The sequence below is a fragment of the Excalfactoria chinensis genome, chromosome 3 (genome assembly GCF_039878825.1).
Source record: "Excalfactoria chinensis isolate bCotChi1 chromosome 3, bCotChi1.hap2, whole genome shotgun sequence".
Classification (NCBI taxonomy): Eukaryota; Metazoa; Chordata; class Aves; order Galliformes; family Phasianidae; genus Excalfactoria; species Excalfactoria chinensis.
The window spans coordinates 62479944-62505192 of record NC_092827.1 but is presented as its reverse complement, the minus strand read 5'-3'; the positions used below and the strand labels follow the sequence as shown (position 1 = coordinate 62505192).

Here is a 25249-nt window from a genome sequence, read left to right as displayed (position 1 = left end):
ATAAATCTTGTGGTCATTGCTTCCACTCCAGAAAAGAGGCATCTGGGTAACTAAACTTGATAGTACAGCTTGGCAGAAGAGCTTCTGTTAGAGCACCTAACAGAAACATTATAGTGGAAAAAAGAGAACTTTAGCTTATTGCCCCTACTGGCATGAAGGTGATATAAAAAAAAGCACAAAGCAAAAGCACTGCTCTCTAAAACAGTTTGCCCTTGCAGCTCTTCTCTTCCAGTTGGTAAGTAAAAAGCAAGACTGCTAACTCCTTCCATTTCTCAGGACCTATTTTTCAAGCAAGTTTCTCTAGCCCTCTTTGTATATCCCCACTACCACCTTTCCATCTGCAGCATTCTTCCTTTCCAGAGGAAGCGGCTAATCCTGCCTTGTGAAATGCATCAATTTCCCACCTCTTCAGAAAGCACAGACGTAAATATTTACGAGTCACATTGAACCTTTCATCACTTTCTGTACTCATAAAAACAGATATTATGTAAAGCACATCAATGTCAGGCCTAATACAAATGGGTAAAAAACAAACCTGAAGCTTATGCTAAAGGTAGAAGAAAGCTTGAAGAAGAGACAGTGATAACAATAATACCAATAAACTGTTTGAGGGAAGGGGAAAATATTTCATTGTGTTGCCAACTTAAAACATCTTAAGGCAGAAATACAGCACATTTCTGTATTTTTTTCAAATTGCTCAGTACCTCCAAAAAACATGTTAAAGAAGAAATAATATCATGTAGTAATTCCAACCGAGCTGTACACCATTATGGTTTTTTGTTGGTTTGTTTTTTTTCCTTTCAGAAGAATGCAGAAAGGCATGGTATGTGCACTGAAGCCAGTAATCATAAACTCAGCAGCTGGCTTGATAGGAGAACACGTTAACTTTTTTGGTACATCAGCACATTAGATCAAGATGCTCAACTGAAAAGTATACAGCCACATTACTGCTAGATCTAGAACGCAAGGAAATCATAGAATGGCTTAGGTTGAAGGGAACCTTAAAGATCTTCTAGTTCCAATGCCCTGCATGGGCAGGCACCAAATCAGGCTGCCCAGGGACCTGACCAACCTGGCCCAGAATCCCTCCAGAGATGGGGCATCCATAACCTCACTGGGCAACCTGTTCCAGCACCTCACCATTCTCTGAGCAAAGAATTTCTTTTTAACATCTAACCTAATTCTCCACTCTTTTCACTTAAAACCATTTCCCCTTGTCCTATCTACCCACGTAAGAAGTCAGTCCCCCTCCTGCTTGCAAGCTCACTTCATGCACTGGAAAGCTGCAATGAGGTATTTCTGCAGCTTTCACCTCCCCAAGCTAAACAATCCCAAATCCCTTCACCTTTTTCCACAGGAGAGGTGCTCCAGCCCTCTGCTCATCTTTGTGGCCCTCTTCTGGACCCACTCCAACAGTTTCATATCCCTTGTGTACAGGAGACCACACGTCTGGACACAATACTCTAAATGGGACCTCATGAGGGCGAACACCCCCAGCCCTGGTGGCCTCCCCTGTGTTGATGCAGCCCAGGATACTGTTGACCTTCTGGGCTGTATGAGCACACTGCTGGCTCATGTACAGGTTTTTATCCTTTAGGACCCAAACAAAGTACTTCTCTGCAAAACAAGCTTGTCTTCCTCTCAGGAAGAGACCTAGTGAAAGAAAAGGCAACCTGCTGTTCAAATACACTGAGCATGATGTGAAATCATTCCCTCAGTCACAGTCTTCTGGCTGCATGTGAAGCAACCTGGAATGTGACCGTTCCTGCTGGTTTCCAGTGACACTTTGCCAGAGGTCACCAGCTCCTTGGATGCTCTGGTGTAACTGAACATACCAACCCTGGTTCTTCACTTCTTCTGCCAAAACAATTCAGCTTAGGTGGAATGCCTTTGTTAGCAGAATTTTTCCAACTTCAATCACTTTGAATTCAATTGGGCAACCAAATACATATAATGCAATGCTAGCGAATTTCATTATGGCAGAAGTCCCTAGTTTGGGAGTGGGAGGGAAGACGGGGCTGTTGGGAGATGAGAAATTTAACTTCCTGTTTGGGTCATCTTCAGAACTAATGCCATTCTATATCTGCGGCAGTGATAAAAGCAGAAGATGCTTAAGGTAATACCTGTATCAGTCCAAGAACTGGTTGAATTACACCATTCCAACAGCTTATTTATAAATTAACCTATGAACAAGGCACTGTGGCACAGAAAAAAAAAAAAAAAAAAAAAAAAAAAAAAAAAACTATAGAAAGACTATAATTGCATTGGTAAATAGCCAGAATGTGTTAGCAGCACTGTAATAGCACCTTCTGCTCACTATTTGTATCTTATTTCCATTCAAAGATTGATCTATTGCATGGCTGCACAAACACTAACACTTGAAGCTGCTACGAAGGCTATGGGCTTACACTGCAAGAGCCACACTAACATTAAGCATCAAGGACAACAAATCCCAGATCAGCTAAAGCCTAAGAGAAGCACAAAACAAGTATTTTCGCTGCAAGATCAACAGCAGTTTGTAGCAAGACTTCAATGCAATAGAACAAAACAGTATTTCCACAGAAATCAAGAAGGAAAAAAACAAAACAAAGTTATTGTGGAAAACAAAAAAACAAAAAAAAAAAAAAAAAAAAAAAACAAAGCCCAACCAACCTAATTGAATGCTTAGAGCCAACCAGTTCATGTCCATGGAAATCAATCAGAGATCTTTTCCCCCTTGGCAAATCTCAGTTTGAGCCATTTAATAAGAACAGAATGGCACAGCAAGCAAGAACATCCTTCATTTCTAGCGCAGACCTCAAGCACATTTGCCTGCAGCCAGCTCCCCTTCGCACAAAGATCTTCAGAGCACTGAACGTGAATGAAGTCACTGCAGAACGAAGCCACCAGAAATCTGTATCGAGACCAGCTACATTAATTTGAAGACTGAAACTCAAACTTAATATTCTGCTTCTCAGGACACAGAAACTCTTGCAGCTGGTTTGCTAAACTGATAATACTTTGACACTTTTCCCAAAATTCCTGAGCAGAAGCTTCCAAGTGTTTGGTTGTTGTATTTACAGCAGAAAGATGAACAGTCACAAAGAAATGCATCAAGGCTTATTGAAACAGCAGAGAGGTGGAGAGAGACTACAAACTGACAGTAAAATCTGATTAATTTGAGAATGACAAAGCGTCAAACAATTTGAAAATATATCAGCCAAAATGCAAACTACTTTTCATCCTTTCTTTTTATTACAAGCAGAAATAGCAGACATTGAGACCTATTTAAATGAATTCAGAAAGTGATTTTTTTTTCCCCTGCAAGCTACACCAACTAGAAATAAGCAAAAAATAAACAGAATAAAGCTCATAACATTTTTGGCAGGTCTTCATGTTCTCATCACAGAAAAAGAAATAATAATAGTCAGGACTTCCTGTTTGTTTTTAGGAGTAAATTTGGAAACTGAAAAAGGTTAACCGATATTTTCCATCTTGGACTATTTTAAGTTTTCATGAAAATCTGGATGATGATATAACAGCATTTATAGCATAGGCACGTACATCGTGATCGGAGCTTCCTCCCAGTGCTCTCCCCATACACAAAGGTATTACTTGATTAAAACCATACCAAAAGTTATTTGAACAAAAAGGAGTAACCATTTAATTCTGACATCACTCTGCAATGTGTGGAAAAAAAACAACAACTGTGAAAATGCTGGTGACTTTGTTAAATTCCCACACCTACTTTCAAGCCTAGGAAGAGAGGCTGCAAAAGAATCAAAGGTCAGAAGCGCAGAAACAGGAGAGAAACTACAGAGAACTTCACTAAGCCTATCCAGCATCCAGTTTCCTTATCTTCAGTCTCTCGCTAACTGGTCTCAGTAACTATGTTTCTTTCATTCTTCAGCAATTAGGTTTGTGCTATTTTCTCAACCCCAGCTATATCCTAACTCATCCCTGAGGAAAAGAACAGCACTTTGCCTATTTATTTCTTTAAACGAGAAGTTCTGAAGTGTGTTTTCATCACCAAATTAAAGATGGTTGAGCAAAAGACACCACAGTACAAATCCAAAGGATAAATGCTGCAGTAAAGTACTTGGCACCAGATGCCCCAACCCAGTTCCTGAGGATTACTCACAAAAAAAGTAAAAAGTAACTTTAAGTGATAAATTGGGAAGGCACAGAGTCACACTAAAAGATAATGAGAACTGCAACAGCCAGATTTTCATTTGTCATTTCTCTTCTTCCCCAACGCTTTCCTGCTCACAAACTTCACTACTCTGACAGAAAGTTCCATTCCTAGATAAGAAAAGCTATCAACCGGTTTTGATCCCAAAATTTCAGTTTCATCTTTTTGATGAAGTCTGGAAGAAACTCCGAAGTGAAGCACCGAAAATGAAGCATATTTTCAGTGGAAGTTGGTACCTAAGTACTTTGTAATTCTGGGTGCTGGATGGCCAATCCACAGCCTTTGGAAAATGCAGGCAATGCAGTCAAGCTGCAGTAAGCTGCACAATTTGGAGCTCTTCACATCCACAGGCAGCTCCATCATGCAGCTGAGAAGTAACAGAGACATCTCTAACCGTGACCTTGTTACCACTTCCTTGATAGATGTTTCCGAGCTAAAGTGGTAAAAACCTTTACAAATACTGCTCTAAGAGAAACCATCAGCAAGTAAAGTACGAACACGGTAAGCCAAGGGCTTAACAAGCCAGACAAGGATACCACATCAGAAAGCAATGCACAACAGTCAACACGGCTAAGTGGTAGCTGGATGCAGGAGTAGAGAAAATCTGCTCCTCCAACTCGTGCCCAGCATCTGGGCACTGAAGCTACATCCCACTTGTCTGAATCCAAAATAAGGCAGCTAAAGGTTCATGGCAAGCTGCTGTGCTCCTGCACACATAGTTGCTGGACTACAGGTGAACCAACATCATACAAGAAAGTAACATACAAATTGGGGTGGCAAGAGCAAACATTTCAGTTTGGTTTTATGTTTGCAGCTGATCAAGGATGAGTACAGAACAATTTTTACCTTTTTAAAGGAATAAACTATTGTTAATAGATTACAGGCAAAATACAGCACTAATGTAGTTAATACTGAAGAGCAGAAGAAACCTAAAGGAGAATAACAGCCCTGTGAACATAAATGGCACACAGATCAGTAAATCCAACCACACAGCTGAAGAACTGAAGCTGACAGATCTGTACCTTCCCGTGCTGACACAGGTCAATGTGCTATTTAACTAGCAGTGGGTAGTATAAGAACCTGTCCTCTGTTAAACTGCATCTAAAACACATTTAGATTAATCTAGGACATGCGGTTGTCACAGAAACCAAATCTTTAAAAGATTCTAAGACTCCTAACTCATTCTTTAGAATCAGCATTGCTGCACACCCCTCAACCTCTCCATTAAATTTGGTAGATCTGTTTTTCATCTCAGCACAGTTTGCATTCCACAAGGGCCAATACCACTTGCTTACATAATAGTAAAACCAACCTTGACACAGGCAGCACTGATTAGCAGACAGAAAACCAACTCCAGCAGCCACACAACACAGAGTAATCCTTGCTGCTGTAAATACCAGGTATCTCAGTAAGCACTGCATGCGTTTGCATGCACAATCATTGGTGGAGGTGGAGCAATCATTCATCCCAGTCTTTCACATGTAAACAAGAAAACACAATACGTTAAAAATAGAGATTGCATCTCACTTCATTTAAATGCACAGGGGAAAAAAAAAAAAAAATCAAGAAGAGGATGGTGGTAAATCACTACACTTGAAGCAATTTTCCAGTGGAAGCTATCATCCTAACTTAATAAAATAATTTTAACTTTTTTTCACTGCTGATATACAATCAATCCTACAGATACAGTCTGGCAACCAGAAAAGTAAGTTAAGAACAATCCATGTCATGACCTCGAGTCTCCCCCAAACAGATGCTGAAGACCAACAGCCCAATTCACTGACATCATATAGCCAACAAATCTGACAGACTGAATTAAAACATCACAGTGCAGAGGAATCATTCTCTATTCTGCCCCGCTCTACTCACAGCCTTGCTCCTTCATTCACCCCTTGCATTGGATTTATGCCAGGACAAAAGAGGTTTACAAGCAATCAAGAACAAGTCAGAGTAACTCTATGGGTCTTCACACCTTTGCAGTGTGCCCAAATAAACCGCATCCCAAAAAGGAAATGCTTAAAGCTTCATTTATTGCCATAATGAATTTTGTGCTATAAAGTTCTTGCATGTGCCTAAGTTGGAGGTGAGAAGATTTAAAGCCTATAAGCCAGGAACAAGAAATACCAAAGAGACTCCTGTTTTATTTAGTGTTCCACGCAACCCAAGGGGAAATACCTTGAAAGCTTTTAGTTTGCTTTTTTAACAAGAATCGATACCTAAATGTCAATTCTTCACCAAACTTCCTAGGGGCATGATTTCTTTTACCCACAATCACAGCAGCCTGTCCCTCACGCAAGTGCAATCCTGTCTCAAATTCAGCATCTACTCTCAAGCTCCAAGCACCTTCTTCAGTTTGGAGCTGCCTCCCCTCTCTCCTGACCCCCTATATGTTCAAGAAGAAAAGGAAGCCCTGGGGGAGAAAAAGGTTGCTTTTAGAGTGTTCTCAATTAAATGCTTTGAAACATCTTGGAACAACTGTATCATTCAAATAAGGCCATGAATGTACTGCACGCTCACCTTACCTATACACAAGGTACCACTGCATCCCTGTTCTGACAAGACAGAACTCTCAGACAAAGATCAAAAGATTTCAGACACAAAAGGCTGTCTCACAACAATAAAGCAATCAACTTTCTTTTTAAGCAAACGTAGCTGTATTGCAAATGAGAATGGCTGAGGACTTGCCCAACAAAATTAAAATTAACTTAAAAAGAATGCATTATACTGACGCAGCGCTAGCCAGAGGAGCAGAAAAACGCATTCATACACCACAAGCAGGATTGAAAACAATCAGCCTATCCCATGCCACCAAATGGATTTCACACTGGTGCATCACAGTGATTGCAGCAAGATTCTGACCTCACAAGCAAGAATGACAGACTTAATGACAGCAACAAAATCTAAAGAAACTTTGACTGTGTTGAAAAAAGCCTCCGACGCTTTTTCTTAAAAGTAATGCAAAAATAAAGCATTGCACAAAGCCAGAGAAGCACGTCCAAAGCAGCTGTGCAGTCAGTACACCAAGTCCACACAGAAGTGAATCACAGCAAAGTGTATGTGTTGCCCCACACCAATTAAGACTACTTAATTGTTTTGCGACGTTTCCTTCCCGCCCACCAGCTCACACCGAAATAACTAATTCTGTTTTCATTCGCCGGTTGAAGTTGTCACCACACCATCCACACCCACATCCGACTCACATAAACTGTCTGTTAATAAGCAGAATCCAGCAGAGGTCAGAAATGGCCCCAGACAGGAAATGCCTGGGTGTATTCCAGCGAGGCACTGCACTGCTCCTCTACACGAAGGCAGCCCAGGTCCAGGGTCACGCTGCTGTGCAAACTTCACTTGAAAGCGTTTTCCGCTTAACTTGCACTATCATTCCTCGAAGCTACTGTAAGAAGGGACCTTGACACTTACACATCCGCTCGCCCTGCTGGCGCTCGTAGATATCACAAAATGATTTTGAAATAACTTTTCCATACTTTCCCCTTCTGCCGTTCCCCAAGACATAAGAAAAGCGGATCGCTAAAACACACCCCCGAAAACCAGATGTTATTCAGCCCCATAGCTTCAATGCAAACTGAGAGCATCCCCACGTCTCCTCTTGTCCCTCCGGAGCAGAACAGCAGCTCGGAAGGTGCAGGACACACGGCAGTATGCCGTGCAGCACACCTGGAGCGCGCCGCCCGCATCCAGCCCTGCAGAACTAATCGATCACCCGAGCGCTTCCAAAACGCTTCCTGTGAATGCCTCCTAGCGAGGAGCGAAGCGCATCAACAGGATGTTATTTTAAAAAGAGAAATAAGCGCCAGCGAACTAACAGCTCGGACTTATGCAACACTTGTGCAGCCCCGCTTACAAACGCTAAGCCTCGAAGCGACCTGCACCCCCACCTCTCAGCAGGGCGCACACACGCGGGGTCAGCCCGCACCGAGGCGGCGGCGGCGGCACAGAGCTGGAGGCAGCGCACACAACGCAGCCGCTGTGCAGGAGCCTTCCCCTGAGCCGCACCTCCCGACGAGGATGCCGCCAGCAGCGATGCGATGCTCCGACACCGTCGCCCGCCCCCAGCCGCCTCTCGCAGCGCTTCTCTTCCTCCCCCCCAGCACACAGCCCACAGTCCCCGCTCCGTCAAAAGTTCTCTCGAGAGCCGTCCCGGAGAGCACCTCACAACACCGGTCCCCTCTGCTGCCCGACAGGGGGGAGGAGGCGATGCACTGCTAATTGCCGAGCGCCCACAAAGCCCTGCCTCAGTCACCGCAGCCGCTAGAGATTTCTGATCGGTGCGTTTGCTGGCTCGGTGGTCGCGGTGCAAAAGCGCTGAGGTTGCAGAGCCGAAGCTCCGTGCACGACGCGCACCCGCCGCCCTGCAGCAGGGTTCGGCCCCCGCCCGCCGCGCAGCCACAATCTGGCAGCCGCCGGCCCGCGCTCCCTGCACGCGGCTCCCTATTTGGCAGCGCCCGGCACTGACCTCCCCGGCGGCGGCGGCTCCTCCATGGCGGCGGCGGCAGGGAACGGTGCGGCGACGTCTACTCATGCATGCACCGAGGCCGCCATGACGGCGGATCGCAGTGCGCGGCCCGACCCGGCCCGCTGCGACGCCGGAGGTGCAGCGGCGGAGGAGGGGACGGGGGTGGGAGCTCTACCCGGCTGCAGGGACCCGGCCGCCAAGAGCCGCCCGCGCGGCCGCCATCTTGGAATCAGCCTCACAGGGCAGCGAAGCCGGGAGCATCGCTACGGCGTGCGAGGAGGGACTCGCCAAGCCACAGGCGCTCTCTGCGCCGAGGCCGGACGGGTGCGGAGGAGGCAGCGCTGCCTGGACGGGACGCGCGGTGCTCTCCGTCCCGCTGCAGCCCGCCCTCTGGCCGGAGGCGGGCGGTAGGAGCAGGGCGCGCCTCGGGAGCGGGGCGTTGTCGTCTACGAGAGCAGGGGGTGGCGGAGGGGGTACTGCCCGGGGTTCGCCACCCGGCCCCGGACGGGAAAGCGGAGGCGCGGGGAGCCGGGAGGACCTGATTCCTGCTCCAGCTGATGAGCGAGCCGCTTTACGCGGGTTGTTTGGGCTGCCGTGGGATGCAGGGAACTGCCGTCCCGGCGCTTGTCGGCCCCTCGGCGGGATGAGTAGCACCGTGTTGTCCCACGACAGCCTGCCGTGAAGCGGCTCTCACCAAGAAACGGGGGGGACGCAGCCCTGCCTCATACCGTTCTATTATGCATGTTGTTTCTTCGGCTTATTGAAGAAACCACGTTGGTCAGTGTGCTCGTTTGTTCCCTTTTGGTTATCTCAGAGCTCCCGTCCGTCAGGTGGTTTACAGAACTGTTCTTGACATCCGCAATTCGCTGTGAGTGAGCAGCATGGACTTTAGCATCCAGGGACAGAGGGAAACTCAAAGTTAGTTATCACTGCAAGGGAGGCTGCAGGGTTTACATGAATATTTACCATCTCTGGGGTGCTTGGGTGATGACCTACGCATGCAGGGGTTGGAGCCACCCAAATAGTTCAAAGCCATCTGAGGCCCTGCAGTGACTTCCATTCTCAAAGAAGAATCACGAGAGGGCAGTTAGACACACAGGGGGAGGGGTGTGTGGGAAAGCAGGCTTAGTGCTCCTGGAACAGCTTGTTTCATTTGAGAAACATGCTAAAGCATACAGCAGTGCTGTTTTATCGGTTTAAAACAAAGACCTGAAGCCACATGATCCATGTGGAAATATAGGGAGGAAAAATGTAATTTCCTGAACTACATCTATAACTGGAATACAGGCTAACGCCCTTCGAATGCGGAGAAACACAACGGGTTGGTGAAATATTCCAGTTGGTGAGAGCCTCAGCTTTTATATGTTTTAGGACTAGATGAAGAGCAGCAAACCCTGACACTGGTAATACAAGTTCAAAGAGCCTATCTGTAGATGATATTTAGACATGCAATAAGTAAATAAATCGCAGAGATCTTACAAAAATTGATAAATATGAAAGTTCTTTTAGTAATTTTGTCTTCTTTTAGGGGATATTCTTTTATATCAAAGGTTCAATGACTGCCAGTTTGTGAGTCTAAGTATACCAGAAGTGCACATGTGCGTGAAAATTGATTAAGCTGTTCAGTTTGATTCTACTGCTGAAACAGGGAATGGTACAAAAAGAGAAGAGACATCACAATAAATGGGGTACCAGAAAAATGAGTTAAAACATTAGAAATTTTAATGGATTTTAACTCCTGAGGTGGCAATTAAGCACGACCCTAGAATTATAATGTCAGGACTGTGCATGCAAGTGTACTTTTGTCATCTGTGAGTTCTACAGATATATATAGATATACATATAGAAGTAATAAGGAAAAAAAAAAGATACAGTCTATGTAAATATTTAAATACGTTATAGAAAATCTTTCAAGTTGTTTCAGTAACTGTCACAGGCTCCAACTTTCATACTCTTTTTTTTTTAAGCATGTAGTAATTAAATGATCATTTGCTATGAGTTTATATGCAAAAATAATATCCTGAACAATAACAGCTTTGTAGATTTAGGTTTTCTTTCCAATAGATTATTTCATTTCCACTAACAGCTATTTAAAAGCAAAGGGAAGTTAACTAAATGTAGTCCCACCCTCAGCAGCAGACACTAGAAAGCAGCCTGTTAGATACAGTTAGTTCGTCTCTAGTTAAATCTGCTGAAGATAGAATTGTCATTTTTTTCTTGGACATAGGTTAAAATGCTCTTCTGCAGCCCTATGAAGAATAAAGCATGAACCATACCTGCATCTGGCATATGGAAGACCATGTGACAACATTTCTTTCTTGTGTAGATATTGCAGCTTTTCACCCCAGAGCCAAAATAAAATACCAAGATGCATTTCTACCTGGAAATATGCAGATTCGTCCATCTACACTTTTGTTCCTTTCATAGAAGATCAGGATGTTGTTTGGTTTTTTTTGAAAGAAAGAGGACCCTGTTTTCAATGTCACATAGCTTGAGCTTTGCTCCAATTGAAGTGTGAACCTCTGAAAGAAATTAAGGAATCACACTATGCAGCTCTGTTCAATCGTCTGTTAACCGCTGTGATTCATTCACTTCAGAAGCTTGCATAATAACTGCCAAAGCTTGTTCAGCAGCATGATTTAACAGCCATGCTATAATAGGAGCCAGCGAGCTTGATGGAGGTAGAGTATTTCTGTCCAAACACTGTCATCTCACATGCTGCATGTCAGATCACACAGGGCCTGATATCACTGACTCATCACTATTAAAGGAGTATCTGTAAGTAACAGTAGCATGAGGTCAGAAACATTCCTAGGATTACTGTTTTATCACTGGTTTTTGTTGTTGTTTTTTGGTACTTCCTGTCCTAAAAAGCAACTGTGTGCAGCCATTATTAAAACAACATGACCCACATGAGAGGAGGATGAGCCTGAGTTGTGCTTAAAGCAGTACAATTTTGGTGTGTAGAGCTGGCCCCAGGGGCTTAGTGCCTGCACTGCGGGACAGAGCTACAGTCACTGACAGATACTCCAAGTTACCTAGAGGCTGGGCATGAAAATGACCATCTTTAGATATAGAGAGACTCAAAACATTTTCCATGGCTACAGTAGCTCATATTTCCCCAACAACTTACTTTAGACCTGTTGATAAAGCCTGAGCTGAATTTAGGACAGCTTGAACATATCAGTGTGAGTCCATTTAAAGCTAAGTTGGTTCCTGTTAATCGCACTATAATTCCTTCTCCAACTGCATTATAGACACACTCAGCTTTCAACCATGGGATATTTTTAAAGAAGACCAAGATCATAAGCAGTGATTTGTCTGTGTTTGAGTCTGACATAATATAATAACATATTCAAAGAAGCACCACTGATGAATTGAGGCCTATCCTCTGAAGCCACATTTTATAGATCCAGAGCATACCCAGCTGTTTTCTATGTATGTCTGGCAGTGCAATTTAGTGCTTCATTGCATGTAACACTTGGTGTTTTTGTGAATTTTGCATGTCTGAACACTTGCTTATATAAAAAAAAAAATTAGAGATGCTATTTGTTTTTTGTTTTGTTTTATATCAGCTCAGAAAACAATTTAAAATGTATCAATCCATTTATATAACAGGCATATTGAAATCAATGGGACAGCCCCAAGAGAGTAGTTACTCATATATAAAGCAATGTTTAGAGGATCCGTTTCCACCTTCTGCTCTGAATCATCTGGAGTAATTTAACACCCATGATTTCACAAGGTGAATTAATCTGCCATGATTTAATCCTGTTGATAGTTCAGGCACTAATGTATTTTCCCCTTGTCACAGTGCACCACTGTCTGGGAGACGACAAGTTTGTATCTCATTCTACAACTCCTGCTGTCTCAAATTCTTCTGCATTTCTGCCTTACCTTCCACCTACATCTCCGTCCACTTCATTCATTAAAATAAACAAACAAAAAACAACTGTTACCTCATTGTGAACATCACTATTTTCATCCTTTTAAATGATTGTACACGTTGATCATTCAGTATAAACCACTAAAGAGATAATCACCTGCCATTTTATGTTATTTCAGTGCATTCCAAGTTTTTTATTCCCATCTGTGTCTTGCTGTTCCCTATCATTATTTTTAGAATTGTTTTAAGTCTCCTCGTCTTCACAGGTACTGATGATTATTTTAAGACACACCCTTGGTAGGAAACATAGCACTTGAAATAAGTGTTGAATGATGTGAGCTAATCTGCTTTCCTGGCAACAGGAATCTCTCCAGCTATAGCCAGTTGAGGAATCCAGCTTATGACCCTTGTACCACAGAGCTAAGGTCTCTGTGACGCACTTTGCTGAGCAGCTGCAGAAGATAGAGCATCTGCACATTTAGCACCTTTATGAGTCAGTTTGGAAAGAGACCTGGAAGTTAGTTATGAACATTACTTCTCAAACTTCTCAAAGTAAGAGAAAACTATAAAGGAAAATTTTGGAAGAGCTATGAAAAACTCATTGTCAAAGCTTAACAGCTCTTTCATCAGCTTTTCTTTACTTTCTCTCCTGACTTTCAACTAAACAAAACTTGTATCCTAACCAATTTCTCTTTTTCCTGTCCGCTGTGTATACTGGAGTTCACACATCCTTCTTTAAGGAATCTAAGACGTACCGATATCACAAAGCATTTGTTTGGCCTACTTAGTACCTTTAACTGAGATGAGAGGTCCCTAGGATCTCCATGTTTGCTATAAATCCATACTGGTTGTTACCCAGGCAGTGAATTGTAAGGCAAAGCTTTAGGCCTGTTTGCTTGACTGACAGTCACTCTGTCCAGTGATACGTCTTCTCCAGGATAGATTCCTGAATCCTGAAACTCAAAACAGCTTGGAGAAGTTCTTGTTTCTCAAAAGCATGAATCTTACCCCATTTACACCATTTTTCTGCCATCTTCCTTCCTGTCCCCTGTTTGCCTGAATAACGTACATGCATCCATCACAGTTGCAGAGGCTGCACACAACAAGCAAAATTGCCTCTTGAGAAACTTCTGTCTTTTGGCAATGGACCCCCTGTGAATTTCTCTTTCCTCTGTAATCCTGTTATCTCACAGATGACATAAGAGTTCCTTCTTTCTCATTTGTTGACAAGAAAATATGTTACAGATAAAAGGAAATATAATCTACTTCCAATATGTTGACGAGCACGTGACTTAGAGTTACCTAGGTAACCTTGATTTGGAAAAAGGAAAGGCAATTTTTGCAAAATCTGAAAACTATTGTTAGGTTTTGTTTTAATGTAACTGTTTTCTATAACCATAGCAACAGGTTTACTGAAAGTCTTCTGTGTATAATTATTGAAAGGGTGCATCATTTTGCTTTTTTTTCCTAGGTTCATAATTGCCCCAGAATCTTCAAAATAATGGTTTCCAAATTCAGGCCTCCTCCAAGAAAAACATTTACCCTAAATTGTACAAAGAGAATCACAGAATTGTAGGGGTTGGAAGGGACCTCTAGAGATCATCGAGTCCAACCCCCCTGCCAAAGCAGGCTCCCTACACCACATTGCACAGGTAGGCGTCCAGGCGGGTCTTGAATATCTCCAGAGAAGGAGACTCCACCACCTCCCTGGGCAGCCTGTTCCAGTGCTCCGTCACCCTCACTGTAAAGAAGTTCTTGCGCACATTCGTGCGGAACTTCCTATGCTGAAGTTTCAGCCCATTTCCCCTAGTCCTGTCCCCACGCACTACTGAAAACAGACCAGCCTCACCACTATGGCTCCCACACTTCAGGTATTTATAAACCTGGATCAAGTCCCCTCTCAGCCTTCTTTTCTCAAGGCTAAACAGATCCAGTTCCCTAAGTCTCTCCTCATAGGGGAGATGCTCCAGGCCCTTCACCATCTTTGTGGCCCTCTGCTGGACTCTTTCCAAGAGATCCCTGTCTTTTTTGTACTGGGAAGCCCAGAACTGGACACAGTATTCCAACAATTTCAAGTCTCATTTATGTTCTCTCATTCCCAAGGACAACCATGCACACATCTGTAAACTAGTCAAAGGGCGGCGCAGTCACCTCTTTGCAGTCACTTACACACTGAAGCTAAGGAAAGTGCAGACTGCCAGGGAAATGTTTATTTCTAATGCATCTGCCAAAGGAGCGTTCAGTAACATAATCTGAGGCAGCAGTGTTAATTAACAAGCATTATATGTTTATACTGCTTTTGCTTAAAACACAAAGATAAAGTTCCTATTACCTTTATGGATGTAATGTTAGTCTTACCTATATATGACAATGTCGTCACTGATATATCATCACTGTATTCTACACGAGACCAAAAAACTCCAAAAATTCAAAGAGGAAGCTTTTGAAGTGATGTCACCGATTTTAACCAATTCTTATTTTAAAGTGTTGTGTATCCCAAACATGACTTGTTACCATGTTCTGTTTTTCTTAGCGCTGCAAATGCATCTTTTTTTGAAGGTGACTGATATTGTCACCTTTGGGTGGATCTCACTGTGACTGTGAGGATGAAACAGACTTTGTTTTTTAAGAGCAGCTGCGCAACAGATTCAGATCCATAGCTTTTGCTTGCTACTGTAGTGATAATCAGAAATAGAAACAAAGGTGACAGTTTTCTCAGTTTTTGTTTTTAACCAAGGAAAATAGAATGAAACAGTGTGTTGAAGGAGAACGGGATGACTGTTGAAGCTGAGGATCTGTCCTTGCCCAGTTCTTCCTCTCTTATAGGCTGTATTGTTACACCTTTAACCCTGTTTCTGACGTTTACCAATATTTTGAAATGAGATTTCTTCCTTAATTTAAGCAGATAGTAGTCAATTAGACCTACTGCTTAGTCTGGACATTAAGACACTAACATAAAGCATCCTGAACTCATCTGAAAGACTCCAGCTTTCTAATGGTTCATGGACATTTTGCAAAGCTAGGAAAAACTGCTTATCTGGAGATTTAGCAAACAGATTTAAATTGGGTGAACACACATCGTTCTTTTGGTAGTTCTGAAGAGGGACTGCTGACAAGCTTGCTTGTTCACCTGTTGGAAGCATTCAGTATGGGTCAGTTACAAAACTTTACCACACATTGCGTAACAGCAACCTGCTTGCATGAGATCATAGAATTATTTATCTTCTAACTAGCTCTTCAGATGGACACTAACACTTTAGATGAACCTTTGAGCTATAACCCATCTGGAGTGGACCCATCAATGACCCATCAAGAACACTAATGGCATGGAGCATCTGACATCTGAGGAGAAGCTGAGAGACATGCATTGTTCAGCCTGGAGGACAGAAGGCTCAGGAAGGATCTTACCAAAGTGAACAAATACTTGATGTCTGAGGATGAAAGAAGAAGAGGCAATTGGTACAGACTGGAACACGGGAAATTCTGTTCAAACGTGACAAAAACTTTCCTTGCCACTAGGATGGCTGAGCAACAGCACAGGTTGCTTAGAGAGGATATAGAGTTTCTGTCCTTGGAGATACACAAAACTCCATTAATTGTGGCCCTAAACAACATGCTCCAGCTGACATTTGCTTTGCAGAGGGGACTGGGGTATGATGATCTTCAGAGGTACTCATCCACATCAGCCATTCTGTGATTCAGTGATCTGACTGATCTCAAATGCTTTTCAATTACAAGCAAACTCCAATACACTGGAAAATAAAACTATTTAAAAGCATACAGCACCACAAAGCTTTTGTTAGCATTTACAGTTCTCTCACAAATTATATGTTTTTTGTTGTTTGCTTTTTAAATTAGGGATCTTAAATAGAGAAGCAGCTGATTAAATTATTCTTAAATATATCATCATTCACACTGCTTTTAAGTAGCCACTATTTCTGCATATTAAATAGTAACTTCCTGCCAGAAGAAGGTGCATAATGACTGCTTATATAAGATATAAGGACAGCTTTGTTGAAAATCTTTTTTCTCCTCCTTTACAAAGTTGTGTAGTTTCCTACTGATGAAGTTTCACAGTCAGGCTGACCATTCTGCCTTTTCTGTATTTTATGCCTGAGCTGTAACTAAGTTGTTTTAAGAATCTCTTACAGAAAAATTAACATCAACAACGTGTTTTGCTTTCATACTTCAATTAATAAAAATATTCAAGTTCCATAAATAATACATAATTGCATTTCACGTGTCAAATAAATCAAGTCTGTCTGATGTATTTTAATTATCACACTGTCTGCATTCAAATAAAAATCTGCAAGCGTGTTTAGTATGGAAAGTACCTAAAATTTATTTATACTAATATTATCCACTTACCTTTCATGCTACATTTATTAGAGCTATTCCAAATGTCCATGCCATACCCACAACAGCCTGCCAACAAGAGTGCTGAATAAGATGATTTCACTGTGAATGGATCCCTCTCCTGGAGCCACTAGCTCAGAAAGGGAAGTTCTGTGCATGTAATCATTCGCCTAAAGAGGGTAAGGGCAGAGCTATCAAAATTACTCTCTGATGCAATGCAGTACGTATGAGTCTCCTAGAAAGCTGCAAGCTGTAGGTGTCACAGTCACAGCCAGTAGGATTACCACGATAGAGCATCAATTTCTCTAAACTGTAAGGTCAAATGATCTTTATAGTAATTTTAAACATTTCTGCCTGAGGAAGCAGTAACAAGCAAATAGCCTTTTAAATGTGAAAAGAAAGATCTTTGCTACTGAGCATTGACACTTTCTTCCACAGGTCATGGATCACTACTAGCAATTTTTAATGCAAACCACAAGTGAATTACTAGCTTAACAACCACAGAGACTTATAATCATGTACAAATCTGAGGATTCAGCATGAAACTGTCGTATTGGGGATCAGAGTTTTAGAAGCTGATTATTTTTATATGCAAAAAGGACATTTTCATAATCTGAAGGATGCTGTCTAAAAATGTAAGGTATCTGTATTGAAAACCACACAAAGAATCAGCCAGCTTACCTACATGATGTTGCAAAGTAGGTCTGCTAGTCTTTCTACCTGGCTCTCTTCAATATACTTCATTCTTTGCCTTTATTTTAAATTTTAATGTAGAAAGATACATTTAGAAAGATATACTCCTTGTATAATACAGAGGGGGAAAAATTAAGAAATATCCTTAGGTAAGTATAATTTCAGCCACAATATGTCCCATCCAGATGGGATATTAAATGGTAGGTCCTGTTAGCAAATGTGGGAATATAAAGCAGAAACAGAAGAAAAAAAGGGGATAGTGTAGATGTTGCTTTTCTAGCGTAAGCTGAGTATTATACTAACCTGATTGAAGAATTCATTTAACAATAGTTGACTGGACTAAACTTAGTAGCTGTTTTTCAAGGCAAGAAGCCTACCTTAAGAATAACTAATTGAGAATTAATTTGTGTCATTTATTACGACATGTATATGGACTATGCTTCTCACTTCCATATACTGCTTGATTTTTTCTGCTCTGTATGCTTGGATTACTTGATGCTTTATTCAATAGCATTCTTACTCAGAGTGTTCTTTATTTCTTATGATCTGCAAAGCTGAAAAAGGTGTATTTATATTGGGTGCATTTATATTGGGTATAAACTGGCAGAACAGTACATACAGCTCCAGCAGAGCTTGTGAGTGCAACTGAACCTCTTCCTATTACAGTACGAAACCAATAAGGTGCATTTTCTACCAGAATAGCTAAATCAATAATTGAGCTGATACTGTCGTACCTCATAGACGCCTATCATTAGCTTACTGTGAAATCTGCATTTATTGTGCATGCAAATAAGGAAAGTGTGCATTCTTATCAATAGAATAAGACCCAGTTTCAGTGCCAAGAAGCCATGTGTTCTTTTGCCAAGAGCAAAGAACTCAGCTGCATGGGCTGCCCAGCCTAATTGTCAGCGCTTAGCCAGCTGCATGCTCCCCATCTGCTAACCATATTATCAGAGCAGTACCTCGTCTCCTTGGCTATAAACAGAAGTCTGCACATTCTCCTTAGCACCACCACCAACCCTAACATTCAAGGTTCTTATTTCTTTAAAGAGCTAGATAAGGAAATATTTCCAAACCCTTAGATTCCATCTAAGTAAGAAAGATAATTAATATTAACATTTTTCAGTCTAGATCAAGATCATTAAACCAAGATAGCCTGTTTTGCATGAAAAGCAAAGGTACAGAGAGAATTGCTAGGACCACTTTCTCTGAACGTATTTGCAAATGTATGTAGATAGGCATTTAATCTACATTTAGTAGGGCTAATCCTCAAATAAAACATGCAAAATCAAAGACCTGCCAATTCAGCAGTGACCTGGCAAGAAATCCCTGTGGCTTTTCAGAAGGATGAGGTCACTGCAGATGGCCAGACACATCCTAGACCGGCTCATTTTTGCTGCAGGCCTCTTAGCTCCTGTTCTGTAGAGTCCTGACTTGCCATGAGCCTGACAGGGAACTACAGCACAGGGCTTCTGCTTGTCTCTTCTTTGCTCATGTTCTCCATCTCCTCACCTCCATGTGTAGCAGCAGCAGCATAGCCCACACTGACTTGACTTTCAGGTTATTGTGATGCGAGTCATAAGCATGCTACATGCTGCATTATGTCTGCAAGGGTAAGAGAAAGGACAACATTACTTTTGCTCTTGGTTGGACTTCAACAAAGCTTCAGGAAGAAAACTCCAGAGCAAATCGTTCAGGGACTGTGGCTCCCTCTCCCTGGCTCCCTAGTATTGTTGCAGGACAATTCAAGTTACACCTGTTTAGGGAAGGTGTAACCTCTGACTTGGGCTGCCTAGCTGGCTCAACAAGCAGGAACGGGTCAGAGTGATGCAAGCCCTGCCCATGCCCTTCCCTGCCAGACTATTTGTTCCCTCATAGGTATCAAGCAGACTGCCACTTTTAAGTGTGGGAGTAAAAGAGGCACACAGTCTTCTTTGAGAGCTACTGACAAAAATAGCCTGGCATTATTACAGTATTTTTAGTGTGTTTAGTAATTTTATTTAGGTGAAAGGATACTAGCATAAGGCAAAATATGGAGCAAGCAGAAAATAGAACAGCTGTTTGGTAAATGACTGCTGAACCAATAATTGACTATTATGGTGCTAGAACAATTTAATTGCCAGCAAAGACCAGTTGAGAGCCTTGCAGTAGTAAATGATGCTAGAAGGAAGAAGGGAAGCTTGCTAATCTGCACTGGTGAAAAGGCCAATGTATTCATTGTGCATGGAATTTGTTTTTGAGGTGTTTCCGGCAAAAGTACAATAGTGAATAAAGTGTGTTTCATCCACAAAAATATATTTTCAAGTGCTCTTAGAAATGAAACAGTCACCAGCTCTTATGACACTGATTGCCTAAAAATGGTTCTTTTCAAGGGAAGGAGGACAATAAACCATTCTTGCTGGAAAACAACATTAGCCAAGTTTAAAATTTGTTAGAGAGTGGGAGGTGAGGATGTACAAAATCATACTGGGCTTAAGGTTACAACTGTACAAGCAATGTATTATTTTCCTTTCACTGGACAAAGTCAAATCCTTGTCCTGTTTATGAGCTGCCTATTAACAGCTTTTAAAATTGCAAAACAAAAGCCCTTCCAAATGCGTCACAAATTGAAATTACTTGTACAAAACATTCATCAAACAAGTTTAAGCTAATGCCTGTTGCAAATATTCCTTGGAGTATTTGACATTTCTGCTACGATATTTGTGTTCTGAGTGACATTCATTATACATTTATGCTGCATGAGCAAGTGCTTCTTCACTCAGAAGACTGCTGCTGTTCTGCGCTGGGTTGACTAATGTACAGGGAGCCATTGTGTTCCCCTTCTGCCAAAGCACTGAAAACAAGGGAAGGTAGGAAATGAATGGTGCGTTGGTCAGTCCCGTGATGGTCTGCCTGGTCAGAGGTGATATTCCCCTTTTTGACTGAAGAAATTTTAGCTACCAGGATGACATACGCTTTGGCAGATAAGCCAAGAAAGTCCCTTGCCAGTTCTTAAAGAGCTAATAGAAGATAAGAACGTAAGGATTTTATTTTACACTGCTTCCAAGGTTTCCATTTGTACCAAAGTATAATGAAGAATTCTTTAAGTCCTGGCTCTAAGAGCCTGCAAATATAAACTCAGATTAAACTTCTATTTTCAGTTTTGAAGTAAAAAGCCTGAAGACATGATCCAGAGACATTCTAAGCTTTCAGTAGGCAAAACAGACAGCAAACAAAAAAGGATCTACACACTAAGTCCAGGCTCTTCATTCTGGGGACCTGAATCATGACTTCTGAATGCTTGAGTTAGCAATTCTGTATTTAGCAGTGAACAAAATGTTCAAAAATAGCTTCTCACTATTTGTACAGCTATATTTATGCTTGCTAAAAGCCATGCTAAGCCGTTAAAAAAAGAAACCCAAACCTCGGCAGTTAGCGGAGCGTGCCCACAGAGATCAATGTGCAACAGTGCCTCTGGAAACTGAAGTTCTCAACTCTTTCTTCTCTGCAGTGAATGGGACTGATGGGCTGCTCTGAAGAACTCCTCCTCTTCTACTACTTTTCCTTTAAGCCTGAAAGCAAGAGCACAGAAATTGAGCTTCTAACAACAAAGCAGGTTCACCAAGCAAAATAAATATGTCCTTTTTAAAGTGAAAGCCTATTCTCTCATAACTTACATAATTGGAAAACTGCAAAGTATTCCTGATTGAATGCAGACAAGCCTTAACCAATTACCTGCATTTCCTACTTGTCTGTTCCAGTCTGATTTATTTCTTGATCTTATCCTCTCCCATGTTTAATCTTTCAGACTGGTTCTTTGGAGCAGAGACCATCAATAACAGAAGGAGGAAAGAGATAGAACCAGATAGAACCTTTTCCACTTTGCTGTACTGTAAACATTAAATAAATAATAATTTTGACCAATTTGTAGTCTCAGTATTGCATCTAAAGCAACGACGGAGTACATGAAATACCAAAATCAATTTGTTCAGGCCTCTCACTGGGAGAGTTCCTCATTCCAGAACACAAGCTTTCAAAGCTTACAGGAGTAATGCAAATAAGTTTTCTTCTCTAGCACGTGTTTTCTTTTATACATATGTATTTTAGATGCAAATTAAAACTATTATGTTAAAAAAAACATACCACATGTTCTACATTGGCATCCTCAGTGCTATAAAAACTCCTTACAGCCAATCCAAATCCTTGATATAAGCACTTTACTTGATGTCTAGAATCAGAAACTGGCCAGCACCTCCTCAAAGCAGGCACCAGCCCATCCTCACCCCAACCTACTTAAGCAAGTGTCAGTCAACCACAGCTGCACCTCCTTTAGGGCACCAGCTGTTCTAAATGCACTGGTCTGGGGGAGCAGGAAAGGAGTGCAGGGTGTGTCTGCCACTGTATTTATTAGCACACACCACACAAACAAACAAAAAACCCTTAAATTCTTAAAACAAACAATACAAATAAATCCACAAATTAGAAAAAGACTGTAAAAAGAGAATGTATACTTCTCCAACAGTGATCTCCTGTATTTTTGACTAAAACATTGCAATACTGCCATCCACTAACCTGTATGCATGCCTGCACCTGCATCGTGATGGAAAATTCTCCATCTCTCTTTTCCATTTTCAAGTGACTTATTTTGCCCAGAATTCCTGTATGTCCTCCCTTTCTAGAACTTGTTACATCTCTTTGCTGTAAAGTCACGTTGCATTATTTGAGCTATTTACTGCTCTCTGTAATTTTCTTATCTGTACATTGACTACATGAATATGTTGCACACATTTTAATGAGCAAACTTATAAAATATGATGGCATGTGCAACTCCGGTAATGAATCTAAAGATTAACAGATTTTAAACTATGCAAAGGTGTTCTGGATGACTGCATGCTTTGCCAAATGTAGCTAGTTGTATAACAATGTTTTGATAGCTTCTGCAAGGCAGATTCTTACACGTTGTTCAGTAGAGCCTAACTTAACATTTCATTAAATATGTAAAAGAAGGACACAGAAATAACCCTGATTTTTATCTCCATTAGTGGCCTCTATCCTGATATTCTCTCACTGATACATCATTGATCTGTATAATCCAGAACAAAGGCTGCTGGGCAGTGAGATAATATGAGGATGCATTGCCAAGTAATTTTTGAAGTTAGTTTCAAAAATGACAGTTCTGTGTAAGCAGAATACATGCTGGGTGAGCTGTGTCAGTAAGTATGCAGTGTGATCTGCCCCTGCACTGGTTCTATGTCAGTTCCTTCTGTCATGTAGGAGCTTTCTCCCCACCTTCTACTCTCCACCTTCTGCTCTCCTGGGCAGCAAGCTGTCACAGGAAAATCACACCAAAAAGAGGACAGGAACAAGTCCCACAAGAAACAAAGAGTTACTCTGCTTTTCTGCAAATTCTAGCTCAGCAGAGGTGAAATCCTGCTCTTCAGTGACTGTTCAGCCCATCTACCTGAGGAGCTAACCCTTTCAGGACTACTGAAAATAATGATAGTGATAGTTTGTCAGTTGAGCTATTTCAGCTTTTTGCAGAAACCATTATGTTTGTTCTTAGCCTGATCTGATACTGATTCTTCCTTTTCTCAAAACACTTGGCTCTTTTAATATAAATTTGCCCATGCTCTCCTTCTGTTACTTTATTAAAAAGATAAAACCCCTTCATTAATAGGAGCTGCTGTTATGCTACTCATTTTCCAAATTAAATGCTTTAGAGTGAAATGCAAAACCCACATGCTCTTCCAGAGGATCTAAAAAATGTGATTATAATAACACAGTCTGTTTGCCAGTCCAACTTCCAACCCTGTACTCAGCAGGAAAAGTCACAGCGAACGTAAGCATGGAAAAAAATATGTAAAAGGTCCTTGCTAAATATTACATTTGTGCATCTGTAGGGATAAGGATGACAGCTAGCCAAGTGCCCCGAGCATTCAATTTCTCCATTGAGAGAAACTGTGTTCACACTATTTTCTCTACAAAGACGTCTCTTAGCTTGGATTCTTTCCTACAGTGCTGAATGCCAGCTTGTTCTGGAAAGAAAAGGAGGGGATTTAAAAAGACACGGAATCAAATGGACTTCTTCTGGTTAGATGAGCAATTATAACAAAAGAAAGCTTGCAATTTTTAGGCAGAACTTCTTGCTTTTTTTACAGTATAGGTGCAAGATAATTTTATTTCTGTTAAATAACTTCCTTTGCTTGTAATGCCCTTCTTGTGTCCCAGGTGACTCTTCTACCTGTGAAATTAAGTAACTATTAGAATGGCAGGAGGAGCCCTCATAAAAAACTGTATGACTCAGCTCTTTTTTTTCTGCACTGAGACCAAATGTTCCAGAAAGACTGGCTGAAAGTACGGAAGACTTTTCTGCAGTTCTTGGTATTCAGGGAAGTGTTTGCACTGTTTAGTTTGTGGACCCCATCCAACCTCTTGATTCCCTGTCTTGCTCTTTGCTGCTCACCCCTGCAGAGGGATGTTGTGAGGCAGAACGTGCACATAGAATCATAGAATGGCTTAGTTGGAAGGGACCTTAAAACCCACCCAGTTCCTATCCCCTGCCATGGGCAAGGTTGTTGCTCACCAGATCAAGCTGCCCAGGGCCCCATCCAGCCTGGCCCTGACCACCTCCAGAGATGGGGCATCCAGAACTATTCTGGGCAATCTGGTGAAAGGCTTTTCATCAGTAGGTGATCAGATGGGCCCACTAATCCTACTGAACTTCCCCTGAGCTGGCTGACAAGGGCAGGCTGGCAGGCTCTGAGTCCTGCAGCTCTGCATTTGGCCCCAGAACAGCTGCACCTTTTTCTGTTTCTTTCTAAACCCACTGAATGACAAGCCAAGCCACTTCCTCAGACACTGAGCCAAATAACTGCCAGGCTCGCTAAACATTTGCTCCTCACACACTGTGGAATGACTTACTGCTTTATGGGGAGCAGACCACCCGTGTGGAAAGCACCCCAATAAGATGGATGCCTCCTGGGTGTCAGGGCCTGGTCCTCACAAGACATGCTAGGCAAGGACCACAAGCAGAAGGGATCTATGGAAAGGGAACTGCTCCTTCCCACACTGGTCTGTACCAGGAGGTAATTTGGAGATAGCCTGTGACTACTTCATGGAGGAAGCTCACACCTGACAGTATCTGCTCTCCTGACCAGAGGCAGTACAGGTACCAGCTGAGCAGAATGGATGATGTGGCACATTGCTCAGCATCCATGGGAACTCTGAGGTTGTCTTTGAGGTTGAAGTTATTTCACCTCCCTTGCCCTTTGGAACAAGCCACACTGTCACCTGAGGGAGACCGCATCTGGCAGCAGGTCTCCATGGTTAAACCATATGTGCACAAGCCAAGCCCTCAGAATTTACAATCAAGGATCTCGGGAACACTCAGATCAGTCATGGTGCCACTGGTATGCAGCAAGAAGTGTGGGAATGAGCATGTGCATGCAAAAGAACGAACACACAGGAGAGGTGTGGGAAGGAGTCACACCTGGGGCTTTCAGCAGATGGCCTCATCCATCCCTATCAACCTGAGTCACACAGCCAGGTGCCGCAGCCAGGAACTGCCACTTTAGTCACCTCTGTTACCACAGCAGGCCACATCACTCAGTCTCTTCTGCTGCCCTGTTCATTTCAATCTGCTCTGTAAAGAGAAGTCAGATGAACTATTATGATGAGCTGGATAAAAAGG

At 42.1% G+C, this 25249-nt stretch overlaps 1 protein-coding gene across 4 annotated transcripts in view; it reads right to left on the bottom strand.

The window, feature by feature from the left end:
- Positions 1 to 8816, bottom strand: part of MAP3K4 (mitogen-activated protein kinase kinase kinase 4) — a 64325-nt gene extending 55509 nt beyond the window's left edge. For all 4 annotated transcript variants that reach the window (XM_072332619.1, XM_072332621.1, XM_072332620.1 and 1 more), the window contains exon 1: positions 8646 to 8816. In XM_072332619.1, coding sequence (XP_072188720.1) covers positions 8646 to 8671 — 26 coding nt within the window. In that variant the 5' untranslated portion in view covers positions 8672 to 8816. The remainder of the gene's footprint in view (positions 1 to 8645) is intronic.
- Positions 8817 to 25249: the final 16433 nt, after the last annotated feature.